At 37.0% G+C, this 27,877-nt stretch overlaps 3 protein-coding genes across 22 annotated transcripts in view; 1 reads left to right on the top strand and 2 right to left on the bottom strand.

The window, feature by feature from the left end:
* Positions 1-27,877, bottom strand: part of LOC127508063 (uncharacterized) — a 292,618-nt gene that overhangs the window by 94,248 nt on the left and 170,493 nt on the right. The gene's annotated exons all lie outside the window — the stretch shown is intronic.
* LOC127508050 (uncharacterized) overlaps positions 1-27,877 on the top strand; it is a 383,187-nt gene that overhangs the window by 205,749 nt on the left and 149,561 nt on the right. The window contains exons 22-23 of one of the 17 annotated variants that reach the window (XM_051885606.1): positions 3,346-3,369; positions 3,715-4,840. The exons of 15 other annotated variants lie outside the window; for them this stretch is intronic. In XM_051885606.1, the coding sequence (XP_051741566.1) occupies positions 3,346-3,369; positions 3,715-3,803 (113 nt within the window). In that variant the 3' untranslated portion in view covers positions 3,804-4,840. Of the gene's footprint in view, positions 1-3,342; positions 3,370-3,714; positions 4,841-27,877 lie in introns of those variants that run through there. One more of the 17 variants, XM_051885605.1, reaches the window with a different exon arrangement.
* Positions 7,836-27,877, bottom strand: part of LOC127508056 (60 kDa lysophospholipase-like) — a 90,417-nt gene continuing 70,375 nt past the window's right edge. For all 3 annotated transcript variants that reach the window (XM_051885629.1, XM_051885628.1, XM_051885630.1), the window contains 13 exons: positions 27,598-27,709; positions 27,303-27,428; positions 24,118-24,201; positions 23,541-23,667; positions 21,805-21,917; positions 19,874-20,059; positions 16,632-16,745; positions 16,084-16,203; positions 14,966-15,070; positions 14,541-14,704; positions 13,828-13,905; positions 13,074-13,127; positions 7,836-10,852 (listed from right to left, as the gene is read on the bottom strand). In XM_051885629.1, coding sequence (XP_051741589.1) covers positions 13,121-13,127; positions 13,828-13,905; positions 14,541-14,704; positions 14,966-15,070; positions 16,084-16,203; positions 16,632-16,745; positions 19,874-20,059; positions 21,805-21,917; positions 23,541-23,667; positions 24,118-24,201; positions 27,303-27,428; positions 27,598-27,709 — 1,336 coding nt within the window. In that variant the 3' untranslated portion in view covers positions 7,836-10,852; positions 13,074-13,120. The remainder of the gene's footprint in view (positions 10,853-13,073; positions 13,128-13,827; positions 13,906-14,540; positions 14,705-14,965; positions 15,071-16,083; positions 16,204-16,631; positions 16,746-19,873; positions 20,060-21,804; positions 21,918-23,540; positions 23,668-24,117; positions 24,202-27,302; positions 27,429-27,597; positions 27,710-27,877) is intronic.

The raw sequence follows: 27,877 nt of genomic DNA, 5'->3' as shown, positions 1-27,877 counted from the left end.
TGTGTACCCTCTCTTTTCCACTTAGACTGCAGTTACACATTTCCATTAAGGGACAATATTTGCCCTCTTAAATCGATTTTTCCAGTGCATTTTTTACCTTTATAAATATCTTTATAAAATAAATAATGCTTAAAACAATTCAATAAATACAATGATGATAAAAACAAAGTGATACTTTTAAATATTACATTAAAACCACCAGTAGTCACTGTTTTTATGAGTGAATCAAGTCATTCATTCTTTCAGTATCAAAGCAAGCGGCTGTATTTATGAATGGATCATTGAATCGTTGACGATTCGTTCAAAGCCACAGATTTGTTCACGAAACACAGCTTGTTTGCTGCAGTTCTGCTGTGGCTTTCCTTGCAAAATAGAGCAAAAATACTGACAATACTGTTTAAAATGTACATCACTTAATATTACCCTTTTGTTTGTTGAACTGTTGTAGAAAATCAATGTCACATTTGAAATTGTGTGGATATTCGGGAAACATTGCATTCTTGCTTGTATAATATGATCAAAATTAAAAACAATAACTCACCAAAGAGTATCTTTTTGTATCCAAGAGAGATTTAATCTTAAATCTATATGCAGTCTGTCTATATTTGTTCTCCATGCTAGTAAATGTTAAATCCACACTTTCACAAAGTGAGTTCTACTGTCGAGAACAGCAGCGCGATACTGCCGTGGTTGCTGTCAGTTTTGACTGCGAAAGATGAGGTCATTTGACTGAATGTCGTGTTTTTACAGAATTAAACCTGCTAGAAAAACATGTTCAGTTTTTATGTTATTTTAACTCAGCATTTTGTTCGCGTACGTCAGTTTGAGAGCCATTTAAAGGGATTCTTAAAGGGATTCTTAAAGGGATTGTTCAGCCAAAAATTCCCTTGTGTCGTCCCGAACCCACAAGACTTTTATTCATCACAAGATTTCTGTCCATCCATTAAAAGTATGGGGAAACAAAGCTTCAAATCTCCAAAAAAAAACAAAAAAAAACAACAAAAACCACTCCCTGTTCACATGAGAGTGGGCGGCAGTGCAGCTCCTCAGGTTTATATCGTGATAATGTCCCCTTTGTATACATTGGGTATGAATTTCTATGGACCACTAAAGTTTTTTTTATTTTCTTCCATATAATGGTGTCCAATGTTGTTTGGACCAAACATTTTTCAAAATATTTTCTTTTGTTCTTTGCTCCATATCACTTTGCCAGATGTTTTCTGTTATTTCAGTAGGTCCTTACAGCCTTCATCCGCAATAGAAACAAAACCCACAACGACACCGACCAAGCTAATAAATATAGTAAACAAGAGAATGAAAACGACAAATTATTGTCATGGTTTTGCCACAATACATTTTATTGTGTCCTGAAAGCGTATACTCACTCTCTCTCTTTCAAACACACACATACAGTACGGACACACACTCACACAGAAACGTGTTGTCAGCGCTGCTCTGACAAATCAGTAAAATAGTTTAGCAACTTAAAAGCTTCATGACATTTCTCACCAGTGAGGTAATAACTGTGTGGTTCTTGAGGTAGATAAACTTACAGTTTCACTATTAGTAGAGACACTGCTGCCATGAGAGACACACAGACTCAGGTAGGCTAATTCTGTCTCTCACTGTGTTAATAACTGTATTATATTCTGCTATCAAGGCTCAAGCCTCTGTTACTAGCTCTGAAATGACATTTTGGAATTAGCAACAGAGACTTGGGATGAGATGCATAAGAAATTAGAGTGTTTTAAGGACAAAAACCTGACAAATGTCTTGAAATACACCATCAGAACAGTGTCTTGAGGTGTGGTAACCGTAGTATAAGAATAATTGACTCTGGGCCGTTAAATTATTATTCATGAACTTCATCATTTATCATGTTAACTGAGGCCTGTAGAGTCTGAGGTGTCGCTGTTGGGTTATCTGTGATTTCTCTGAGCGTTACACGGTCTGATCTTGGGGAGAATTTCCTGGGATGTCCACTCCTGGGAAGATTGGTGTCTGTTTCAAACACGTGTGAATAATCTTCCTCCTTCCTGCTTTTACAGAGGTGATCACATGTGCTGTTAAGAATCGGGACAGGACATCATGTTCATGGATGAGCTAATGTATTAAAGATTTATTAACATTACTGTAGTATGAAGCAGGGTGTGAATGAAAGCCGTTGAGGCGGAACGAGACTGCTGAAGAGATTGCTAATGAGAGACGAGTGTGACACACGTCTCGAGAGCAGTGGAGCTTTTATTATGCCGCAGTTGTCACTTCTGCTTCTTCCGGTCATGTGTATGTGTGATAACGCAGCGCTGTTTATCATATTAGACACATTTGTGTGTTAAAGGTTGTTATAATGTTACTCTATGTTCGCTCGGCGGCTGTTATGAGACACTTGTTACACACTGCAGTAAGAGATCAATATTAGTCATGGTAAAACATGGTACTCGCGGTAAATCAAGAAATCAAGATAAGACTCACTGTGTTGAGCTATATAACAATGAGTTTTCTGTCAATGAATGTATCCAAACAAACAGTTGCTCACCTGTGTAATAAAACACAGAATATATTAAAGCATCTCTGGTGTTTCCATGGTTTCTACAAATAAATATCCTCTGAAACCAAGGGTAACACGGGTATGATGTCATTGGTAGGCGACGTACGGATGCGCTTATTTCTATGGATTTAAACATTCTTGGAAACATTTGGGATAATGTACACGAGTCAACAAAATATACAACACTGTTCTAGTGGTTTTTGGATATTTTAATCCAATAATCTTACATATTGTGCTTTTAAATAAATAATGACAGTGTAATATGTCATGTGGTGTTGTTCATCTGAGGCTTTATTTTCCAAATTTTAGTACTTACCAAAGACCAGATGATTTTTTTTATTTTTTATTATGTCCCGATATGGAAAACTATGGAAGTGTGTGTGTGTGTGTGTAGAAAGAAAGAAAGAAAGAAAGAAAATGAAAGAATGAATGAATGAATGAATGAATTCAGGTTGATTAGGACACTTTTTCCAAGTCATCTCAATGGCAAAAAGTGTCCCAATCCACCTGAATTCACCCTATATATAATGCTGAATCTATAATGATGAATTAATGATTAAAGTTTCAAAATGATTTAAGTTGCTGCATCACCTCAATGAATTTATATCAGTGCTCTGTAGATAAAGGAAAAACGTATAAAGTTTTCTTCTCACCAGAAACAGCAAACTGTCTGAATGATGATTATGTAGTAATGTCAAACACACATTCATTGTTTTTAAGTGCAAAACCACACTTGGTTTAATGGCGACACTTTCCTTGTATTTCTTTGTTTCTATGTGCCGCCGTCCCAAAAGAAGAGGAGAGGAAACCATTGATGAAGGGTGAGATTCTGTTGTTTGAATATCTTTAAAGTGTGATCATGATTTGATGTGTGAGATGTGGCTTCATTCACTTTAGTTTTTATTCAGTTTAGTTTTTTCATTCAGTTTTCAGATTTCAAACAGTTTAAATGAACTTTACATTTTAGTTTAGATGCACGAGTTCACAAGTACAATAAATATTGAACTTGTCAAATAAGTGAGATGAACTTCTGACAGTCTGTTAAATGATTTTATACATGTAAATGCTTGACTTTAGTTGTGATGTCTCATATAATATGACTAAATCCAGATCAGTACATCTTTTTAATTTGCCATTGTCTGTGTATTTTCTGACTGATTCCACAGAAAAACGAGAGAATGAATCGGTGACTGTACTGATGCCGCTGCTGAAAGAGGATCTGGATGGAGTGAATGAGCAGGAGAGTTTACTTTAATGAGATAAGACACGCCCACCAGTGTCAATCACTCTGACATCAACACTTCATCTCCAGCTACAACAACAAAAACACATTTCTGCTTTCATAAGCCTCTAGAATCCGTCCAGTGAAAGAGAGAAATGAAGCCGTGTCTGTTGAGATGATGAACCTGCATGTAAAAAGCTTCTGTGGTTTTATATGAACCCAGAAACACAGTAATCAAACACTTTCTAATGTTACACTTCATACCTGTACCACTGTTAACATAATACTAGTGTGACTCTCACAGCTTTGATTTTCTGTGATTATCGACAGGAATATGATTTTTATGTTTTACCACAGCATTTGAATTTGCTGTTTTATGTAATTAACACCAGTGCCAGATTAACGTTCATGTTCAGAACTAATCACACGTCTTTGAGATCACATGACCTTCTCTTCATGTGTAGAAGTTCATTAGTGTGAATGAGACTAACAGCTTTGACCATTCAGTGTTATTCAGCTTCACTGTAAGTGACAGTATTATTGTAAAAATAACAATAATTATAACCAACTACTTACGTTGACAATCTTTTATTTATATATATATCATTCTGTTCATCTTCATCTTATCTGAATGATTGTAAATGTGAGTTGAATTTAAAGTGCCTTTATATTCATGCTGAAGCACTTACAGTAGCCTTATTGTACTTCTCAAAAAAAAAAAAAAAATGGAAAAACATTTTGCATAATACCACTGTGGTGTTTCTTGTGTTTTATTATTTTTTTCAGAAGCATGTTATTAATGAATATTTGAATTTAAAGTGCCTTTATATTCATGCTGAAGCACTTACAGTAGCCTTATTGTACTTCTCAAAAAAAAATATATATATTTAATACTCAGTGTCATGATACCACATTGTGGTGTTTCTTGTGTTTTATTATTATTTGTTTCATAAGCATGTGATTGATGAATATTATTGCTATATTGCTGATCTTAATGTCTGATCTCTTCTGTCCTCTAGTGGACAGACACTGATACAGCTTTTGCTTCCTAATAAATCTTTTAACATGAATTATTGTCTAGTTGTGTTGATTGTAATGACAAATGCCCAGCAATACAACGAGACTATAAAATCAGCTGTTGTTTTTTGTTTTTTTTTCTTTTTATTGTTAAATCAAGTACTGCATTTTCACCCAGTGCCAAGAAAAGGCTCTCCACATGCACTTCATCTTTTTTCTGTTGTCTTTTTATTAGTTTTGATATTTTTATATAGAAAAAAAACAATAGAAACAGCAGCAGATGGAAGAACAATTATGGTCATAATATTAAAAGTAAATAAGTAATAACAGTAGAAATTACATTTAAAAGAAAAAAAATACAGTTTCAGCTATGCTCAAAAATATGATCATGCAGTTATTAAAGCATTTCCACCAATGGTGGGCGAACCTCTTCCCAAAAATGTTTGTTTTCTACATTCCCAGAAGATGTGCATAATTGATCCATCTATAGGTGATACATGTGGATACATTTTACTCTGACAAAGTGAGGTGAGGAATTCATAAGTCCGTCCTGTAATTTTGTTAAAGGATATTGAGGTAAAAACAATCTTATATAGAGCACCACTGGTCTTCATCAAAGTTACACTCAAGCTCTGTTTGCCACACATCTTTCAGTGAGTCAGGGGAGAATCATGATGGTCTAACGGTGCTCACTTTTCCTTCTTAGTGTTGCTGAATGCATCAGAATCATCTCTATCCTAGATCACTCCAGTGAGAGTCACAAAAGTGCTTATCCGAGAATGAATCTGCAAATACTTATAAAACTGTCATGGAACTCTTGAGATTAAATCTGAAAAGGACTTTTTTTTGGGTTAGTTCACCCAAAAATGAAAATTCAATCATTTATTACTCACCCTCATGTTGTTCCACATCCATAAGACCTTAATTCATCTTCAGAACACAAATTAAGATATTTTTGATGAAACCCAAGAGGTATGTTGTTTACATCCAGCGCTGCAGGTTCTACATCAGAACATCGACTCATTATTGGTCGGCTCTTGCGTCAGCATCACACACATCGTGCTGATCATGTGACCAGCTTTGGCCAATAATGAGTCAGAGTTCTGACGTAGAATCTGGAAGCACTGGACACAAACAACATATGAGAATGACACAGAAGAGAAGATATTGTTGAATAAAGTCATTTTTTTTTGCGCACAAAAAGTATTCTTGTCTCTTCACAACATTAAGGTTGAACCACTGCAGTCACGTGACTGTTTTAACAATATCTTTAGTACCTTTCTGGACCTTGAAAGTGTTGATTATATTACTGTCTCTGATGAATCAGATTTCATCAAAAATATCTTAATTTGTGTTCTGAAGATGAACAAAGATCTTACAGGTGTGGAACGACATGAGGTTGAGTAATTAATGACAGAAATGTCATTTTTGTGTGAACTAACCCTTTAAATGCTTGTCCTGAGAGCGAGTGAGTCTCTGTTCAACTTTATAGAATGAGCTCCAGCAGACGAAGAGCGATAACTCTGACTAAAATATACCTACATGTAAAACGAGTAAATGTACTTTTATGAAAACAACAACAGTAAATAATGTGTCATTCATTGTTTTTACAGAAGTGATGTAATCTCTTCACTGCACTCTGAAATATACTGACAAACCAATAAGATTCATGATTTTGGTCACAGAGCTGCTGAAGTTACATAAAACTGCCACTTGGTGGCTCACAAACAGGCTGTTACCAACTGACAGCAAATTATTATTAATATGTGCATGCATATATTTGTATTATATTTCTATTTAGTTTGAGTATTGTCCATGTGTCAGGTTTTAGAGATGTACACATCACCACATAGGGAGAGAAAGTTAGAAATGATAATGTTTGGATTTGGTGGTAGCTCCGTTTTTTCACCACTTCTCACCATTTTTGTTAGAAATATAAACTGAATTTAGAAATGCTTTTGAAATGAAAAACTCTGTGTTATATATATATATATATATATATATATATATATATATATATTCATTTATTATTAATACATACTGTGATCTCAGACTGTGGTGATGTGGTTTCTCCACTGCATGGATCTTCATGTGTTTCTTCAGGTGACTTTTAATAGTGAAACTCTTTCCGCACTTCTCTCTGCTGTGAATCCTCTCATGTGTTTTCAGATTTTTTGACACACTGAATCTCGTCACAGTATGAACACCAACAAACTTTAACAGAACCGCCAGAGACTCAGACACACTAAAACAAGGTGACTCTGTGAGAATACAAGCATTTGAGCCTCAAAAGATCTGGAGAAAGTGCACAGTCGAGAAGCCCATCGACTCGAGATCCTACAGTGTCCAGCTGGATTCTGGAGGTGTTATAAAGAGAAACAGGGAACATCTCTGAAGGGAGCATGGAATGACCCCTAGAGACTCTAACCAAACAAAACAAAAGGTAGTGAAACAGAAACGCAGAAACCGCTGACGTTCAGTCACAACTCACCAGCAATATGGAGAATGAGATGTAAAGCGCTGTACAGTCCCATCTGTTTTCACAAAAGCAGGACGTTTAGTAAAGAAACCTCGACAATTAAAAGATGAAAAGGGTGTAAAACTATATTAATATATATATTCTATATTAATATACTATAAAAATATTAAACAAAGAGAGAAAGGATGTGACAATAGGAACAATTGTTGTATATTTTGTTGTAGTAGGGAGCTGAAGGGGAACACAGCCGAGGGTAACCACATGTGAGATGTGTGTAGGAGTTCATTAAAGATGAGTCAAGTAGATTCAGATGATTGTCTTTATTGAATAAAAAAGACACACTGAATGTTTTCTGTAAATTGTGATAAAAAAATATATATTATTTGCTTAGTGTAGCAAATTAATTATTCATATTTCCGTTGAGCTAATTATAACTCATATAAATATTTGGATCCCCTAGAGCAGGGGTGGGCAAACTCAGTCCTGGAGGGCCGCTGTCCTGCAGAGTTTTGCTCCAGCCCTAATCAAACACACCTGAACCAGCTAATCAAGATCTTCAGGATTACACGCAGGTGAGTTTTATCAGGGCTGCAGCTGAACTCTGCAGGGACAGCGGCCCTCCAGGACCGAGTTTGCCCACCCCTGCCCGAGAGCATGTAGTCAAAATCTGCATGATTAGGGACTCCAGTATATGAGCATGAAACACGGACAACTTTACGTGTGACACGAACAAGACTTTATTAACTAAACACTGAAACTACTCTAACACTCACACACATGCATACAGTTTACCAAAGAGAGCTGAAGCAGAATACAGGAAAGCAAGAAGTTATAACATTGTTTAAAATTCAGCAGATCAACAGCCTTGAGCAAACCATCAGTTTCTTAGTTTAACACGCCCTTCTTTAAAAGGGGCAGGAACGATTAAAGGCACAATATGTAAGTTCAAGTTCAGTTTATTTATATCTGCACTAATAAAACAGTCACACAACTGACCAAAGTGCTGTACAGAGCTTCAGAAAGAAGAAATAAAAGATATAGAATCAACAACACAGCTAAAACACAGTTTAAAAAAATAAATAAATAAATAAAACAAGGTATAGACACTTAACAGCATAAAAACACGGCAAGAACCATAGAAGAAGATTAATTATAATCCATGGAAAACAAGTACGTTTTTAGGAGAGACTTAAAAGTAGTCAGGGAAAGAGCTAACCTGATTTCTAAAGGCAGATTTTTCCACAAGTATATACAAGGATGGAGTATATGGTTGCAGCAATTCAGATAAATAGATTGGGGCGAGATTACGTAGAGATTTATAAACAAATAAAAGGATTTTAAAATCAATTCTGAATTTAATAGGCAGCCATTGAAGGGTCCTCAAAATTGGAATGATATGATCGCTTTTACGATGTAAGATTTTTTGTAATAAAACATCCCAAAACCACTTGCTCAAGTTGTGTACTTACATTATCCCAAAAGTTCCCAAGGATTTGTTAATTAGGGCTGTGCAAAAAAAATCAATTTTTCGATTAATCGTTTTTTTAAAACGCGGTCGATACGATATCGATTTTCAAAAGCCACGTATCGATTTTTTTTCATATTTTTGCAAATATTGGACATAATATCTGATTGACGTTAATCATATTACTAGACTTCTCCACTAGATGTCATCCTCTTATTTATCACAGCGGGGCCGGTCTCACTCATTCAGTGCTGAACATGGCGGATGCAGCTGCGCCTTTCAGCGTGAAAGACATTCCGGACAGCTGAAGGAACTGTCGGTTTCTCGATCGAGCCAGCGCTGCATGGTCATTAAAGTTTATCATTTGCACGCGTTTTCAAGCTTTGCCAATATAAGCATTCAAGTGAAAGAGAACTCGCGCGCGCTGTGACAAGTTTTGTGTGCGCGTCACACACACCCGAAGAGCTCAGAGCTGCGCGCCTCCGACAGCGTGCAAATAAGAAAATTAATTCCCTTTTACCTGTCATTGCGTCTAAACGGACAAATTTACACAAATTTATCTCAAAATCTCCGCCTTTGCGAGTATCGCGGTAAACATAGTCGGTTACGGTTTTGGTAAACAGTAGAGAAAGAACGCATGCGTGTCATTACTGTATGTCTCAGTGCATTAGTTTTAAAGTGACAGACACCTAAAATTCCAGAAGCTGTCTGTGTTTTAATGTTAATCAAACTAAAGAGAAAATCACTCTGTTCTTCACTAAATAATGTTTTTGTAACTTTAATAAGGATTAACCTTTATTTATTTTGTACAGTGAAGATTATATACAGTGTTTATTTGTGCTATTGCTTGTAGTTTAATTATTTATTTATTTATTTTTAATTAATGACAGTTTACTTGTCTTTAATAATCTTTGAAATTTATATTAGTAGTTTTAGCTGTCTTAAATGGAATCAAGAATTGTTAAATTTCACTGGTATCTAAAATATTGGGTGTCATAACATTATTCATTACAATATAGGTGGGCTATACATGGGTCAAAAACAACAAAAACAATAACTATTTTATTAATTTATTATTATTTTATTTATTTATTTATTTATTTTTTGTGGTGGGGCCAGTGAAAATTTATTGTATTCATTGAATAAAAAAAAAAATAAAAAAAATATCGAGAATCAAATCTAAAAATCGAATCGAAAATCAAATCGAGAATCGAAATCGAATTGAGACCTTGAAAATTGAAATCGAATTGAATCAGTGACGTTATTTCCGAGCTATCCTCACCTTCCACTTGTAGAAGCCATAGAGATAGATATACATAGATGCCTCATTAGCGGCCGTTTCAATGTGCTGCTATACGTAAGCTGCTAATGAGATCAACTGAGGCAAGCAGGCTTTGGCACAAACGGAAAAATAAAACAAGGATCAGTATCGGCGGCATGGCATTTGAGATGAAGGAGAACTACGCAGCAAACTTGGACTTGACAGAGACTCCGCTCTCGCATGTTTTAATAGACAGGTAAGCAAATATGCATTATTATATATATTAATATGCATTATTTATTATTAACCAACCAAATCATATGCCAAATAGTCACATATCAGTAACAGAGCAATATAGCATTAAATTTCACATTCCTTGCAGTGAATTTATTACGATGACATAAAATAGTGTGATCAAACATACAGGTAATACAAAAAACAATTCATTACCTCATCCGTGAACATGATTTGTGAATTTCATACTTCTCTGTATGGTGAAATCAACATCTCTTCTTCATAGCATCATCAAGCTTCACCTTTGTAATTGTTTTGAAAATGTGACCTCTGGTGGTGAAAACTTATATAGTGTGCCTTTAATGTATCAAATAATGAGACTTAAGTTTGATACTTGCATGCCTCGCCCATTTGAATTAAACTGTCCTGATGCAGTTTGTGGAGGCTCCCGGTGATCTTTGCTGATGTTGTCTTGATGAGAGAGAATTAGTTGGAGTCAGAGGATCTTTGGTGGATGGAAAGTCAAGGCCGCAGCCTGGCACAAGCTTGAGGGTCTTCAGACGTCTTCTAGTTCAGCATCAGAATTCAAAGTTCTCTCCTGGAATATTCAGGGTCTGAAAGCAAGACTTGAAGAAAAAGATCTACTGAGAATCTTTGCAGAAAATGACATTGTGTGTGGAAGAAAATTAATGCCAAATGTTTTTGAAACAAAAAAGCTTGTTGAATTGCACTAATTGAAAACAAATGCATTGCATTAACCAAGCTTGCATTTTAATGCAGGCTGAAATTCAACATGGTTGTATATTTAAGCTGTGAATATTTCAATTTCAAACATTTCACACACATTCAAAATTCAATAATCAATATTCACCTTTCAGATTTCACTTCACAATCATCCAAAATCCCATTTGTGGCACAGCAAAGTGTCGTGAATCATCTCTAAGACTGACACTTAAGATTTAATCCTACACTTCACTTAAATTACTTGAGATGCTTGATAACTAACTTTTAAGCGCAGCTTTGAGCCAAGAATTTTTTTACTCTTGAGTCAATTCTTAGCAGTGTTCTTGTGAGTAATTCTCAGAGGCTTGATAAATACGGGCCCAGATCTCTAAGCTTTTTTTGCAGTTTTTTTTTTTTTGTTATTAATTACAATTAATTATTATTATAATTATATAATTATTAATTAAATGTATATAAACAATAGAGATTAGTTTGTAAAATTAAATTGCTACAAATGCTGTTGAATGAGCTTACTCAATACTACATCCATATTCTTGCACTATTTCACACATCCACCTTTGTAAATAACATTTATTTTGAATTGTTTTCCTTGAATCATTTATTTTTATTGCAGAAGGCAATGATAACATCAGCATAGAAAAAAATAACAATAGATGCAAATTAAATAAACTGCTTTAACATTTCCAGGCACAGTAGGTATACCTAAAAGCAGCATTCAAGTAAAAATGGAATAATCAAATGGAAAAATACATTTACATGAAATGTTACATTTTTTATGTAATTTACTCTTTTTGAATACATTACTAGATATGGAAAAAAGAGTGACATTTCAGTGACCCATATATACATACATATACACTATATTGCCAAAAGTTTTGGGACACCTTTACGTGCACATGAACTTTAATAACATCCCATTCTTAATCCGTAGTGTTTAATATGGAGTTGGCCCACCCTTTGCAGCTATAACAAACTCTTTTGGGAAGGCTTTCCACAAGGTTTAGGAGTGTGTTTATGGGAATTTTTGACCATTCTTCTAGAAGCACATTTGTGAGGTCAGGCAGTGATGTTGGCGAGAAGGGCTGGCTCACAGTCTCCGCTCTAATTCACCCCAAAGGTGTTCTATCGGGTTGAGGTCAGGACTCTGTGCAGGACAGTCAAGTTCCTCCACACCAAACTCACTCATCCATGTCTTTATGGACCTTGCTTTGTGCACTGGTGCGCAGTCATGTTAGAACAGGAAGGGGCCATCCCCAAACTGTTCACACAAAGTTGGGAGCATGAAATTGTCCAAAATGTCTTGGTATGCTGAAGCATTAAGAGTTCCTTTCACTGGAACTAAGGGTCAAGCCCAACCCCTGAAAAACAACCCCACACCATAATCTCCTCCACCATTGCCAGACAGAGAAGCGTGATTGGTCACTCCAGAGAACACGTCTCCACTGCTCTGGAGTCCAGTGGCAGTGTGCTTTACACCACTGCATCCGACGCTTTGCATTGCACTTGGTGATGTAAGGCTTGGATGCAGCTGCTCGGCCATGGAAACCCATTCCATGAAGCTCTCTACGCACTGTTCTTGAGCTAATCTGAAGGCCACACGAAGGTCTGTAGATACTGACTCTGCAGAAAGTTGGCGACTTCTGCGCACTGTGTGCCTCAGCATGCGCTGACCCCGCTCTGTGATTTCACGTGGCCTACCACTTCATGACTGAGTTGCTGTTGTTCCCAATTGCTTCCACTTTGTTATGATACCACTAACAGTTGACCGTGGAATATTTAGTAGTGAGGAAATTTCACGAATGGACTTATTGCACAAGTGGCAACCTATCACGGTACCACGCTTGAATTCACTGAGCTCCTGAGAGCGACCCATTCTTTCACAAATGTTTGTAGAAGCAGTCTGTATGCCTAGGTGCTTGATTTTATACACCTTTGGCCATGGAAGTGATTGGAACACCTGAATTCAATTATTTGAGGGGGTGTCCCAATACTTTTGGCAATATAGTGTTATATTATATATATATATATATATATATATATATATATATATATATATATATATATATATATATATATTATATTAGATAAGATTTTGTTACCTACCTGTTTGGTACTGAGCCGCCTGTTTTAAGAACTCATCCTCCTCACGTCTAGTGGCTAAATGTGAGAAAAGCCCATTAATAAAAGTTTACAGCAGGGGTGTCCAATCCTGCTCCTGGAGGGCCACTGTCCTGCAAAGTTTAGCTCCAACCCCAATCAAACACACCTAAACCAGTTAATCAAGGGCTGTGCCCGAAATTGTCCCCTATACCCTTAAAATAAGACACTAGTCGAGGGGACAGACATGTGTAGTGGTCTCCGAAACCACAGTGGATGTTATTGAGTGCACTCCTTCAATCCCATAATGCACTGCAATAATGAGTGTACAACTGATGTACTCAATTCATTGTGAGGGTCATGCCGAATGAATTGCCACATCTCCCTTCCGGTGCACTCAGTGTCCGAATTCGCTCACTCATTTTCATTCACTGCTTCAAATATACTATATATTAGTGGAGTAATGTAGGGAATAGTGAATGAGGGTAAAACACAGCTAAGATCTCACTTGGCATGCTAGAAACTTCCAGGCAGGTGTGTTGAGGCAAGTTGGAGCTAAACTCTGCAGGACAGTGGCCCTCCAGGACTGAGTTTGGACACTCCTGGTTTACAGGAAGCATCTTCTTTATAGCCAATGCAACACTGAATGCATCAAATAATCTCTAGTATCTCCATTCATACAGTTATAAGAATAAAATGTCACTGAAGGCATGAAATTATTTTTTTCTGTATTCTGTATATGTGTGTATGTAAATGAGACCTGCTTCCAGCATCAACCATGTCATCCTGGGAAAAATGACCTCGATTCCTCCTCAGCAATTCTACAACGTCCACATGCCTACAGACATAGAAAAATGTCACATGTGTTTAATTGACTTCACCTTACAGGTCACCTGTTGTGTATAATGGAAGAAAGAAGGTCATATTAGCTGTGTCCCAAATCAGAGGCTGCATCTTTCGAAGGCCAAATGCGTCAGCAGCATGACGAAGGTTATCTCAATATGAAGGCTCCTTTGAATGAGGCTTACTAATGCGTCCTTCTGTCCCTCTGCCACGAAGGATAGAACAAGTGGATTTTTTTTAAACAAAATATTTGATCACACTTTTAAATACAAGTACTGGGTTTCAAATTAATATTACTCAAATGAACTTCTATCTTCCTAAGATGCAATTTTATGTTTATAGTCAAGTCACAAATTAGTTTTGTCTCTGAATTAGTGCAAAGCTATTGTTTTGGAATGAGTGTGAGTAAATGCAATGCTAACTATGAATGATTATTTGGCGAGTTGCATCAGAACAGACTTGCTGTGACTCATTGATGGTTTGCAACCTCCAGTTTAAAACCAGTGGTCTAGATCGCCTTAAAGACTGTCTGTATAAATTACACAGCAAATAGTTAAGTCAAAACTTTGAAATTATGGCAATTACTTTTTGTGGACCCAAAAAGCATTTGGACACTTAAACCAGTACTACCTGAAGCGTTCAGCATTGTGAAGTGGTGTATCACCAAAGCGATCTTTAGCATCGACATCAGCCCCTTCATTTAGCAGATACTCCACCACATTCAGATGCCCCTCACATGCAGCGACGTGGAGAGGAGAGCGGCCATCATAGTCTGCCATGTTCAAGTCAGAGCCCTATATAGAAAGATATGAATCATAACCAGTATCTTGATTTGCTAAACTGCATTTAATACTGGAAACCAGCACAGCTGACATGTCTGCATGCTCCTGGACCATTTTTAATATAATAAAAAATATTCAATAACAAAAAAGTTGCAGGCATACACTATCACAAACTGTAAAAAGTTTGGAATAGGCTGCATTTATTTGATTCTGCTTTTTACAGGTAGTGTTAATCTTCAAAAATGGGTGTCCAAACAGGTATCAATATCTTACCATTTCCCTTATGGCCTTTAAAGTGTCAGTGTCTCCGATCTTAGCAGCACCGCAGACCAGAGTGGGAGTTAGTGCATCTCGTATGGCGTCAAGCTCCTGTGAATGCTTCATCACATCATCATAGTTTACATTAAAATACAGGGCACCAAACCTGAGTACGAGTGTACACTATATAGGGGCTTTCACACCAGGTAGTTATAGGAACTCAGTTATAGGAACTAGCCACCAGGGTGATCCCTGAACTGAATCTTCCCCTAGAGCCATTTTATTATGTAGACGTACATATAAGTTATGCGACCTAAAAGAGCAAAAAGGAGGGCTAAGAGACGAAATCTCATACAACTTTCAGTGCTACATATCATTGAGTCTAAGAGAAGAACACGATGCTGCAGACAAAGGCGACAGGTAAATGCTAACATTAGCTTTCTGTATGTTAGGGAGTAAAAGTATATGTAATCCGTGGAGTAAGTATGTACAGTATGGCATGCGTTCAGCCAATCAGCATACACTTACGTCACTGGTAATTCCTATCGTGCTGGGTTCGACCTTACTCTGAAGTAGGAGCTAATTTAGTCCCCCCAAAAGGAGTTCCTAGAACTAAAATCATTCCTGCGGTGCGAAGAAAAGCCAGTACTTCCAAAAGTTATAACTATGAAAACTTTCCTCCGGTGCGAAAGCTCCTCATGTACACTGTACGAAACACAGCAGTTTCATTACAAAATGATTCAGTGATTTTGAACGAGTGAATGATTCAATGACCCATTTATAAGGACAGGTCACTGCATCTGCTTTTGTATCTTGGCTGGTTAGGACTGTCATGGACAGCTATCCCAAAAATATTCTTCATATTCTGTGCAGTGGGAAGTTCACAGCAGTGACAAAAATGAATTTTTACATTTAAATTGATTTTAAATGGACTTTTATACATGCATGTTTTTCCAACCTTATTAGACGTATGCATGATGTTTTATGTCAAATTTTTACATTTATTCAATGAATAAGAAAAATTGGGATTTCATTTATTTATTTTTATTTTTTTGTTCATTAATAATCACACACCCCTGTTTGTTTAAATTACAAAACAAAGTTAGAAACAGAAAAAGTGCAGGTTACATTACCTCGTTACAGCTAACGTTGAGGGACTTGGCCAAGATCTGAATAAAGCGACTGTCGCGGAGAGAAAGCTTTGCTCCGTCCAGATCAGCGGTCATCTCACCACGCAGATTACGACACAGCATCTTATGAACAAATAACATGTTTGATTAGGTTATTTAAAATGGGTAATAATTATTATCAAATCAAGTAACATGCAAAAAAAAAAAAAAAAAAAAAGACAAGGTCAAATCAAGGTCAATAAATCTCTTAAAATATCATCAACAACAAAAAGAAATGATAAAACTTACAATGCTTTGCGAAGAGTAAGTGCATGAACCAGGCTTTTTATAGACATGGCGAACAAGCTAATGAGAAACAGCTGCAGACAATCAGTGCTGATATGGGGCAAAGGATGCTGGGGAATGTAGATGGGATGGTAACAGTCTGTGATGGAGTGGAGTGCCCCCTGGTGGCCCTCAAGGGCACTCCAGCTGGTGATCGTAACAGGTAATGTGTATGTTATTGACCCAAATGTGGTTTAAATGTATTTTTTAAGAGACATTTTCCATACCTCCTTCTTCTCTTCTGGACTGAGGTCTTGTTTTTCCAGCACATAGGAGAGTTTTGAAAGAGCGGCTTCTGTGGTCATATCAAACCCAGCGACCAAACCGGCATCACTCAGAGCCTGAGAGGGAATATTAAATTACACACTGCTGGAATACCCCCACATAAGGCCTTTAAAGGCACAATGTGTAATTTTCGCTGCTAGAGGTCACTTATTCAAAACAAAGGCGTAGCTTGATGAGGCAGTGAATGAGTGTGGAATCATGGGAGTTGTTGTCTTCACCTCCACAGCTGATGGAAAGCAATCTATTAAAAGCTACGATTAAAATTAAGTTAAATGTTCGCCTCCTTCTTCCCCGAACTTTGTTACAGTTCCATTTGATCACTTAAATTAACATTATTTTATTTCATTCTAATGAAATAGATGCGAGTTCTGATTTACTAATCATATAGGTCACTTTACTTGACAAATTAAAATTGAATTTAATCAGGGTAATGCAGCACTGTTTTACTTGGTCAAAACAATCATACTAAAATACATTTAAGTGTGTTGAAAGTTATGTTATCTGATTATATAATATTATATGATGGAGATGGAGAAAGTGCTGTATTACTGTTACTGTGGCTATGTTAGCCAATTGACAAAATAGCATTGTCTCAGAGGCGTGGTACAAACATGTTATACTTGCGGTAAATCAAGAAAACAAGCGATTCAAACAATAAGACTAACCGTGTTGAGCTATATAACAATGAGTAGCTTTCTGTCGATTAAAAAGTATCCAAACAGTTGCTCACCTGTCTAATAAAACACATAATATACTAAAGCGGGTTTCTACGGAAGTAAAACTGGAAATCGAGGGTAATGCGGATATGATGTCGTTGACAGACAACGTAGTGACACGGAACATTACACTGGTTCAAATAGCTGATTTCCAGTGGTGGAAAGATTTTTATATGCCCTGTAACTTAAAGGGTTAGTTTCACCCAAAAATGAAAATTCTGTCATTAATTACTCACCCTCATCTTGTTTCAAACTCCTAAGACCTTCGTTCATCTTCAGAACACAAATTAAGATCTTTTTGATGAAATCTGAGCGCTTTCTGACCCTCCATAGACTGCAACGTTATTACCACTTTTTATGGCCCAGAAAGGTAGTAAAAACATCGTTAAAATAGTTCATGTGACTACAGTGATTTAACCTTAATGTTATGAAGTGACCAGAATACTTTTTGTGCACAAAATAAACAAAAAAACCCACTTTATTCAACGATTTCTTCTTTTCCATGTCAGTCTCTGACACTGTTGACGTAGTAAACACAGTGCAGCACTTCCAGGTTCTACGTCAGAACATCGGTTCATTATTGGCCGGATTCTGCGTCAGCATCACACGCATGTATCGTGGTGCTCACATGAACAGCGTCAGAGAGTGACACAGAGAGAGGAAATTGTTTAATAAAAAATGTCATCAATAAAGTCTTTTTTTTTTTTTTTTTTTGTTCACACAAAAAGTATTCTGGTCATTTTATAACTTTAAGGTTGAACCACTGTAGTCACATGGGCTATTTTAACAATGTCTTTACTATCTTTCTGGGCCATTACGTTGCAGTCTGGGGTTAGAAAGCTCTCGGATTTCATCCAAAATATCTTCATTTGTGTTCTGAAGATGAACGAAGGTCTTACGGGTTTAGAATGACATGAGGGTGAGTAATTAATGACAGAAATTTCATTTTTTGGGTGAACAAACCCTTTAAGAGCCATATAATATGTTGTTTATTTAGATAAAAAGAACATCAGAATGGTTTGACCTGTAATATCTGTATGTAGTGATGCAGTTAGACAAACTAGCTTATTTATATGTACAAATCATACAAATGCCCCATTCTGAAACATACATTTACATTGTAAAGAAATAAAAGATCCACCTTTGTTGAGACTTTCTGGTGCATTTCACTTATAGCCAATAAGATTTCCTGTAGCACTTTCATTGGTCAGGGCTGGAAGTGTATTCTGATTGTTTGATAACTTTTGACAACATTTAATTTAAGAGCACGGAGAGATTCGCGATTGCACACTACACAGAGCGCGCACTCATCTGAGTGAGAGGAGAGGCAGTTCACTTGTATATTGAGAGCTTGCGTCGTTTTCTGCCATTACATGAATGTGCTCTCGCGTTACAATAATGCGCTCTCGACATTTGTAATTAAAATACACCATTGAAACCTGTGGGTATGATTAAAATTATGCCCAATACCTGCAATCCTGCGTTGTAACTGAAATGAGTGACAGCAGGAGGAGGCGGGTGTGTGTCAAACCAAAGTCCCTTTAAGACAAGTCATTTCACTCGGCGGCCATCTTTGAAACGCCTCTCGGGCATTCAAGTGCAGCTCCTATTTCTTTGAATGGGGAAACATCAAATTCTCCAAAGCTGTTTGCCAAGCTTTCGATTAAATTTCATATTTGAAATCACCAATGAAATCTGACAACAACTGTCTCATAAATTTTGTTTCTAAACGCTCGAATCATGACAAAAAAACGGTATTTTTCAGGCTAGATCAAGCTAATGCGCAGACCTAAATGCACGTCTCGCATCTCATTTCGTAGGCGCGCGTCTGACTGTTTCTATAGGAACCGGAGCTTCTAACGGCTGCTGCGGTGACGCGATGATTCTTCTTATTTAGAAGGCGGGACTTATTCCGCCATATTGCGCGTTGCACTTTCTCCCATTCAAAACAATAAGAGTGATGCATCTTGTGTTATTCTCTTTGGTCAAACTCGCTGTCGGGGAGATGAGAGAATGAGAACGCTCCGCTGGTAAAATATCAGGGTTTTCATTGGTCCGTTTATGATCGGATAACTTTATTGGCTACCAATATGCTGGTCAAAGGTTTCAATATTAATTCAAATTGTAGGCATACTCGGTCACGGAATGTGATTTTACAAGTAGCGAAGTAGATTACTAAGCTTAATTTGTACTTAAGTACAAGTAAAATTATAGAATAAAAAAATGTACTCAAAGTACAAAAATCCGAAAAAACTACTTAATTACAGTAACGTGAGTAGTTGTAATTCGTTACTTCCACCTCTGCTGATTTCTTTGGATTTAAATATTGTTGGAAACATTTGGGATAATGCAAGTACACACGTATATAAAATATGTAACATTGTTCTAGTGTTTTTTTGGATATTTTAAATATTTGAATTTTTGGATATTTGAATTTACATATTGTGCCTTTAAGCAAACTCCCATACCTGGCCAGTGGCGTATGAGGTTGTGACCGTGCCCCGGAGGCACTGGGTGCAGTTGATCATGATGAGACCTCTCTCTGTCGCTTTACGGATCTCATCCAGCAGCTCGGTGTCATTGTCAGGGGCGTTACCGCTGCCGTAGGTCTCCAATACGATCCCAGCCATAGGAGGCTGCAAGAAGGCCTTGACCTGATGAGAAAATGGATCTCATTTAAACATTCTAAAAGTTCAGCCAAAAATGAAACTTGGTTTCATTATTTAATTAAAATTGTAAAAAAAAAAAAAAATGGAGAGAATGGAGAGATTTGGCAAAAATAAGTGTGCAAATAAAGGCAGACATTACCACACAGCAGAGATGGAAACTCGAGTCTGCTAGTCGCACTTAAGTCGCAAAAAAAAAAAAAATTACTTGCGACTTGACTTGGACTTGTGAACAACTGACCAGAGACTTGACTTGGACTTAAAGACACGTAAAACACGTGTCATTTTGGTACAGCATTTCCGATTATGTTCTCTCTTTACTATCCCACATGACAGGATGAAACACAACATTTTACTATTCATTCTTAATTCATTCATTCTCTGTCAATATGTGCCAGCATTATTATATTGTGCGTAACGCATCTGAAGGCACACATATTGTTCATCCATTGGAAAGGTGCTGTTATATAAATGAACAACATACAGTAGCATCGGGAAAATTGGGAGAATTCCGCTCATAAATTGGTCCAATAGTACTTCGTCGACATAAAGGCAGTAGTTTCACCCGGGACATGGAAAGCGCGAGTCATCATAGTTCATTTTCAATGAGAGACACACAGCGGCTAATCGCAGCCAATTCTATAGCGGCAAAGACGCAGTGCTGTCGGATTTTGTGGTGTCTTGAGAGGCATATTCTCCAGCCATTGTCATTGTAGTAAAATTTAAGCCAATGGCAAGACGATCCAACAACGTGTGTTCTGTTTATCTTCCGCATGTGTGCACATCTACACAGACGTACATCTGTCTCGACCATTAACCGCACAGCAAGCCATATTATTTGATAAATGTATGAAATAATCAAGAAAAAAGCACAAACACGGCAGAGAAGCCAAAGTTCAGTGGCTGGAATTAGCTGAGGTAACGTGACGGCTCAGCGGCAATCCACCTGTCACTCAAGTGACCACGCCCTTAATTATGCAGAACTTTAAGGCTTAATATAATTAAGCCATGACAGTTGTCATGAAGGGCAAAATTAGCTATATAGACCAAAACCACAATTTGTACCAGCTGTAAACATGTTTTTTTTTTTTTTTTCTGCTGTAAAGTTGGGCATTTTAACATGTGGGTCAATGAGATTCTGCTCTCTTTTGGAGCCTGTCCCTAGCGGCCAGTTGATGAATTGCAGTTTAAGTCACTTCCGTATTGGCTTCAAGAGAAACTGGGGGATGAAACTGGGGGTTGCCGCTTGGTTTACACCAACATAATGAGTTGTGGGTGGGACCTTGATATCGTGGCTCCACTTCACACTCACTACTGCACAGACTTGAGACTCCAGATGCCAGCGCCATATTGGTACACTGGCAGCTTCACTTACTACAATGGAAGAGAGTGAATGGGCTTTCGTCCATCTTTTTTTACAGTCTATGGTTTATACACGGGTTTTATTACCCGTATTTTTTTCTCATGGTGACTGTTGTCCCTAAATTCCAAATAGTAATGTTATTAAATTTAGTGTGAAATTAATAGTTTTTTTATTGTGAATAAAAATTAAATGAATGATTTAAGTAATACTTTGTGTGCTTTATTAGACATATTAAAGTAGAATATTTGATATTTCAAAACACTATTAATAACTAAGTGAAAGAACTGTTGCTAAAAATAGAACAAAGACTTGAGACTTGACTTGACTTGGCCTTTAGGGTCTTGTGAACATGTCTGCCACATGGCCTTACTTTATCAGCAGTGATTCCTGGGAAGAGTCGCAGGAGACCCACATTACGGTTCAGTTGTGTGTTGACAGTGAATCTGGCAGTTGTATTGGCTCGCCACACAATGTCCCAGTTAACTAAAGAGTAAAACATAAAACATACTCAAAACAACACGTCTGAATAAAATAAATAACACGGCATCATCACTAAAAAGGGAGTTGCAATGTGACATAATATACTATTAAAAATGTAACTTTTCTTAATAATTTGTGCATAGTTATTACGTGTGCAGTTTTTATAAACTAATATTAATTTTGAATCTACACAAGACTAATATTTGTATTTTGTAATTTATTCTTCTCACCACAGGATTATTAAACAGCAAATGATTGAAAATTGAAATCAAATTTATTAAAAACTAAATAGACATTAAAAAAGGAAAAACCAATCAAAATGACAAAAACACAAAACAAAAGTACTAAAAATGTAACTAAAATGTAAAAGAAAGTTTTCTGCCAGTGAACCTTCCACTATACATTCATAAAAATGTAATGAATAACTTGTCAACTACCAATGATGACTTTTTGAAGTTGGATATGGATATGAGTTAGTATATGGATTACATCTACTCAACATTTGTTTAAGTGTCATCATTTGCTCAATTCAACGTTGTTCCAGACCATGCAATTAGGCTTTCACAAGATTCAAAAACACCATAAACTATCATAAAAGTATATGACTGATCTTCTGAAATCATATAACAGCTTTATGCAAGAAACATTCATTTAAGTCAGCGGTGCCCAACCCTGTTCCTGGGGATCCACCTACCTGCAAAGTTTAGCTCCAACCCTGATCAAACACAACTGATATCCAGGAGCACTTGACAATTACAGACAGCTGTGTTGAGCAGGGCTGGAGCTGAACTCTGCAGGAAGGAAGATCTCCAGGAACAGGGTCGGGCACCCCTGATTTAAGTGATAAACAGAAATCACATGGACCACTTTTACGATACTTCGATAATGTTATTGCATCCTTTTTGGAGCTTAAAGGATTAGTTCACTTCAGAATTAAATTTCCTGATAATTTACCCATCCCCATGTCATCCAAGATGTTCATGTCTTTCTTTCTTCAGTCGAAAAGAAATTAAGGTTTTTAAGGAAAACATTCAACAAAAGAAGATATTTTGAAGATTGTTGGTAACCAAACAGTTGATGGGCCCCACTGACTTCCTTTTTTTTTTTTTTTCTTTCCATACTATGGAAATCATTGGGGCCCATCAACTGTTTGGTTACCCATATGTAATGAAGGCCAGCTAGTAAGAGCTGTGTGAGTAAACCTCACTCCCTTGATCTCAAGAGGCACTCTAACGGATAACACTAGAGACTGCGGTCTTTAGCCTCCTTGTTAGAACGTCTGCCTCCCACGCCAGAGACGTGGGTTTGAGGCCCGCACAGAGCAGGCGAGTAGGACCTAGGGGATTACGCTTATACTTCAAAATATCTCTTGTGTTCAGCAGAACAAAGAAATTCATACAGGTTTGGAACAATTTAAGGATGAGTAAGTGCCAAATTATTGTAATTGCATTAAAAAAAGCAACCAATACATAGTGAATTTCTATGGCAGAAAAAAAGTAAAAGAATAAAAAAATAAAATAGAAAAAGTAAATTTTGCGTGAATTTTCATTTTTTTTGAAAACTATTTTATAAATAGACCCATATAGGACTAAGACTGTGTATAAATGTTGGCAGAAGAGGAATCACTTTTGATGTCGACATTGCATTGTGCTAATGGCGGCAGGTTTGGAGAGGTAAACGCGTTAAAGCTTCCAGGGTCCACTTTGGTGACACGATTGCCCCTGAACAGCTTATGATGAAAATACAGGCAAACCTGTGAAGAAAGACACAAAGGGCTTTTTTCGTGTCCATTACTCAATTTAAACTGTTTTATAATACATTTTTAATAACAAAAATAATTATTATAAAATGATTACCAATAAATTTATAATAAAGTATCTTTATTGTGCTAAATTGGCTTGGCAGAAACAAAATAAACTGCAAAACATATAATCATCTCAAAGGACACTTAAAACCACATGTAATCAAATATTAAAAACTACCTACCATATTTTAAAATTAAATTATTTAAATGCTAAATAGTATAATTGCTTAAAGTAATTGATAATGAAATTCTGTCAACTATTTTATAACTGCAGTCCTAACATCCTCAAAACACGAGTCTTAAAAACATCACAAATATTAGACGGTATCTTGTACATACTGCATTTGTAATGGCTACAAAGGCGTCACTCAGAGAGAATTAAAAAAAAAAAAAACTCACCTCAGGGATGACATACTGTCCTGCTATCAACAGCGCCCCCAAGAGGTTCTCCCTCCCATCATTCCTCATCTCAAAGATGGGCACCTGCAACATACAAGATGGTTGTGAAGCTTATAGTTAAGTTAACATGATTTGATGACCACTAGTTAAATGTTAATATTGGAGGTAACTTTAAAAGGGGTCCTATTATGCTTTTTTTTACATTTTCAACTTTCTTTAGTGTGTAATGTTGCTGTTTGAGCATGAAAAATGTTACCTCAAGTCCCTCAAGTGGGTGTTATTCTCTATATCAGTGTCACTGTTTCTGAACTCCCTGACATTGTAGCCTTGATTTTTCTTCCGAGAACAAACACGTCACAATATCCCTCATTTATTTAATTCCCAGCCAAGACATGTTCAGAATAAAGGGGCGGGGCCTGGTTGAGTTAGGGGCCGCTTACACAACACCATTTTCAACTAAAAAAGTAAAACTTTTTATGCGTTTTTTTCCGTTCATTTACACAACAACAGCGTTTGGGTGCCTGAAAACGCAAACTTTTGAAAACTGGTTTCAAAGTGCAAGTTTCAAGTGCAAGTCTCCATGTAAACAACACAAAACGTGAATCTGTGGAAATGATGACGTCATGCACATGCATATTACATGTTCAGTCTGTAGTGATTCATCGCCATCTACTGGCCTGGCAGGAGAATACAGCATTTTTAGTCGATTTCGCGGATCCGTGTGAATGGGGATCATTTTGACAATGGTGTCGTCTGTACGCAGAAAACTCAAAGTAAAAACTTCTCCGTTTTAAGCGTATCATTGTTGTGTAAACGTACCCTTAGTTAGTAGTGCATTGAAACACGTGGTTATGGTAAGGGGCGGGACATTTCTGAAACATGTTTGAAGCGTTTCATTGCACGTTTCAGAAGGAGGGGATTCATAGAGTAAAAGTTCTTAGCTAAGAGTTTTCTCTTAAAATCTGTTCACAAAGCTGCTGAGACCAACTTTTACTAAGGAATAGAGAGAAGTCTTAAGATAAGAGAAAGGGCGGGGTTGACCTTGTTGCTATGGATGATGTCAACACACTTACTAACTATTAAAGATTAAAGAAATCAAGCGACAAATTATGTTTTATAAACAAAGTTCGGGAGGAGCGTGTTCAAATGGTCTATTTAATCAGCTGGAGAGGAGGCATATATATACACAGCCGACTCACCTAGTTACCTCAACAATTTTCTGCATCCCTCCTCCACCCCGACTCCTCACTCTCGGCTGGTTCCTATTCCCAGGATACAGGGGAGTACTCTGGGTTTGGGCTAAATTCCGAGCTCGGAGCCCTCAATACCCTCGGATAGCACCAAACATGCTTATTTTACTCTATTCGATCAGTTGTAAGTGTGAACTCGTGGAAACAACTGCCACATGTAACAGGACATTATTTTCTTTTTTATTTATATATTTAGCCTACTTATTTTCAAAGGTTTATTTTTGGCATTTTGCCTTTTTATTATGATAGGACAGGGAGTAGACAGGAAGCAAAGTGGTAGAGAGAAAGGGGGGACGGGATCGGGAAAGGTCCACGAGCCGGAACTGAACTTGCTGCCCACAAGGCTATCGGTGCTGACGACTGGACATTATTTTCAACTTGACTGCAATGTTTTATTCTCCATCATTCAGTACTATTTGCCTGTACATAATGAACCTTTATGTTATGTCATCGCAGATTAAAATCTATAAGTAAACTAGAAACCCCAAAACTGAGCTTCAGCAATCCACCCAAAATAAATCATATTTATTGTGCATTAGCCTAAAGCTGCAGTTTCACAATACACCATTTACACTTACAAAAACAGCAAAATGCTGCAAATCTTTTTTTCTTACAGTTGAAAGACAATTTACACGTCCACAAATCTTACCCTGTGCATGCAAAAATTTTATGCATCATTTTACTTTCATAAAGAGGCACTCTTTGACTTTTAAATATGATAACTATTGTGCCCACAGAATCTGACACTGCTGCTTTACATATAACACATTTCCCATTATGAATTATGATACCGCTTGGTTCGTTGGTCTGCTGCCCACATGGCAATTTTTTTCTGGCCCAGCTATGGTCCACAAAGCCCCGTTTCCCACACCTGAGCCTTATCTACACTGTACAAATATCATTAAAAAAATGGTCAATGACTGTCAGCTACGGCTGCCAAACAAAAACTGTAAAATTAAAGTAAAATATCCTAAGTTAAATTAAAGCTCTAAAAACACTGTTACATTACAGGTATTTCCTGAATTATTACTAACAAAAACACATTCACTGTAAAATGAGAATCTCTTGCAGTTAATTACATGCATGAATTAATGAAACTATATGTTACTGCCTCTTAAATGAAGCAACATGCAGCATAACACCAATGTTTACTGGCCCATCCTGGACTGGCATAATGGTGACCCACAAAACAGATGATACAGAAACCCTGTAAATCCCAATAGAGCATTAAACACTAACACTAGGTTTTGATGTTGATGTTTTATTGAAAATAATAAAGTTCTTATTATTTTCAATAAAATCAATTTATTGATTTTATTCATTTTAATCAATTTAATATTTTAAACTGTAGTATTGTTTAAAATTAATCTTTGAAATGTCAAGTCATAACAGATGAAACGTTATCATTTCAAATGAAGTAAATTGTAAATCAGTCAACTGCATTAAAGTGCACTTAATTGACCCAAGGTCACAATCTTGATTTGGACCAGATGATCACTGGATTGATCTGGGCCACACTCCTCCCACCAACATTCGGCCCTCATGTTGTTTGCCGTGATCCATGCGGTGCCATCACTGCCACACATGGCCCAGCTCTGGCTGACAGGATACATGCCATTGCCGACAGGGGGCCAGCAGTGCCAGCTTGAGGACACATTCAGGCAAAGATCGGTTGCTATGTGGCTGCGTCGGATTGGTTCTCACCTCCACCAAACCAAGTTTGATTTCAGTCAGACAGAGGCCTCTCACAGCAATTGTTTTGGTGCGGATCCAAGTGTTCACATATGCCTAAATGAACCAAACTAATGGAGAAAACCCACCAGGTTCAGAAACAAACGTTACAAACAAGCCAGGTGTTCTTTAAAATGCTGTTCTTTAAAATGCTCAATTTGTGCAACACAAAGGTGAGTAAATTGTCTATTTAAAATGTGTTACCTGTGAGCCAGTGAAGATGACAGGCTTTCCCAGATTCTCACACATGAAGGATAAGGCAGAAGCGGTGTAAGCCATGGTGTCTGTGCCGTGCAGGACAACAAAACCATCATATTGCTCATAGTGTCTCTGTGAACATGATGGAAAAATCTTTGAAAATCTCAGTACTGATTTTGACATACCAACTTAAAAATATTGTTGACCTGTTCACTGATCTACCTTCAAGAAATTTGAAGATTACCTACAATTACATATTTACAAAAAGGTCCTTTACATAAAGATGTTAAAAAGGAAGCACCTCAATGTCTGTTCCAATCCTGGCCCAGTCATCTGTGGTCATATTACAGGAGTCGAGGAGAGGAGAGTACTCTAAAACTGTATATACAATCCTCTTATTCTGTTTGGACAGTCTGGGGGTTGAAGGAGATAGAACATGTTTAAAAAAACAGCACAATTTTAAAATTTATTCTATAAACAAACAAACAAAAAGTGCCCAAACATTGACAAAAGCTCCAAAATTAAAGCAAAACTTCTTATTTAACACCAAAGACCATTAGGCAAACATGGGTTAGTTTAGG

Source organism: Ctenopharyngodon idella, chromosome 3 (genome assembly GCF_019924925.1).
Source record: "Ctenopharyngodon idella isolate HZGC_01 chromosome 3, HZGC01, whole genome shotgun sequence".
NCBI lineage: Eukaryota > Metazoa > Chordata > Actinopteri > Cypriniformes > Xenocyprididae > Ctenopharyngodon > Ctenopharyngodon idella.
The sequence above is the reverse complement of the archived record's forward strand: the minus strand, read 5'-3'. Positions and strand labels throughout refer to the sequence as shown.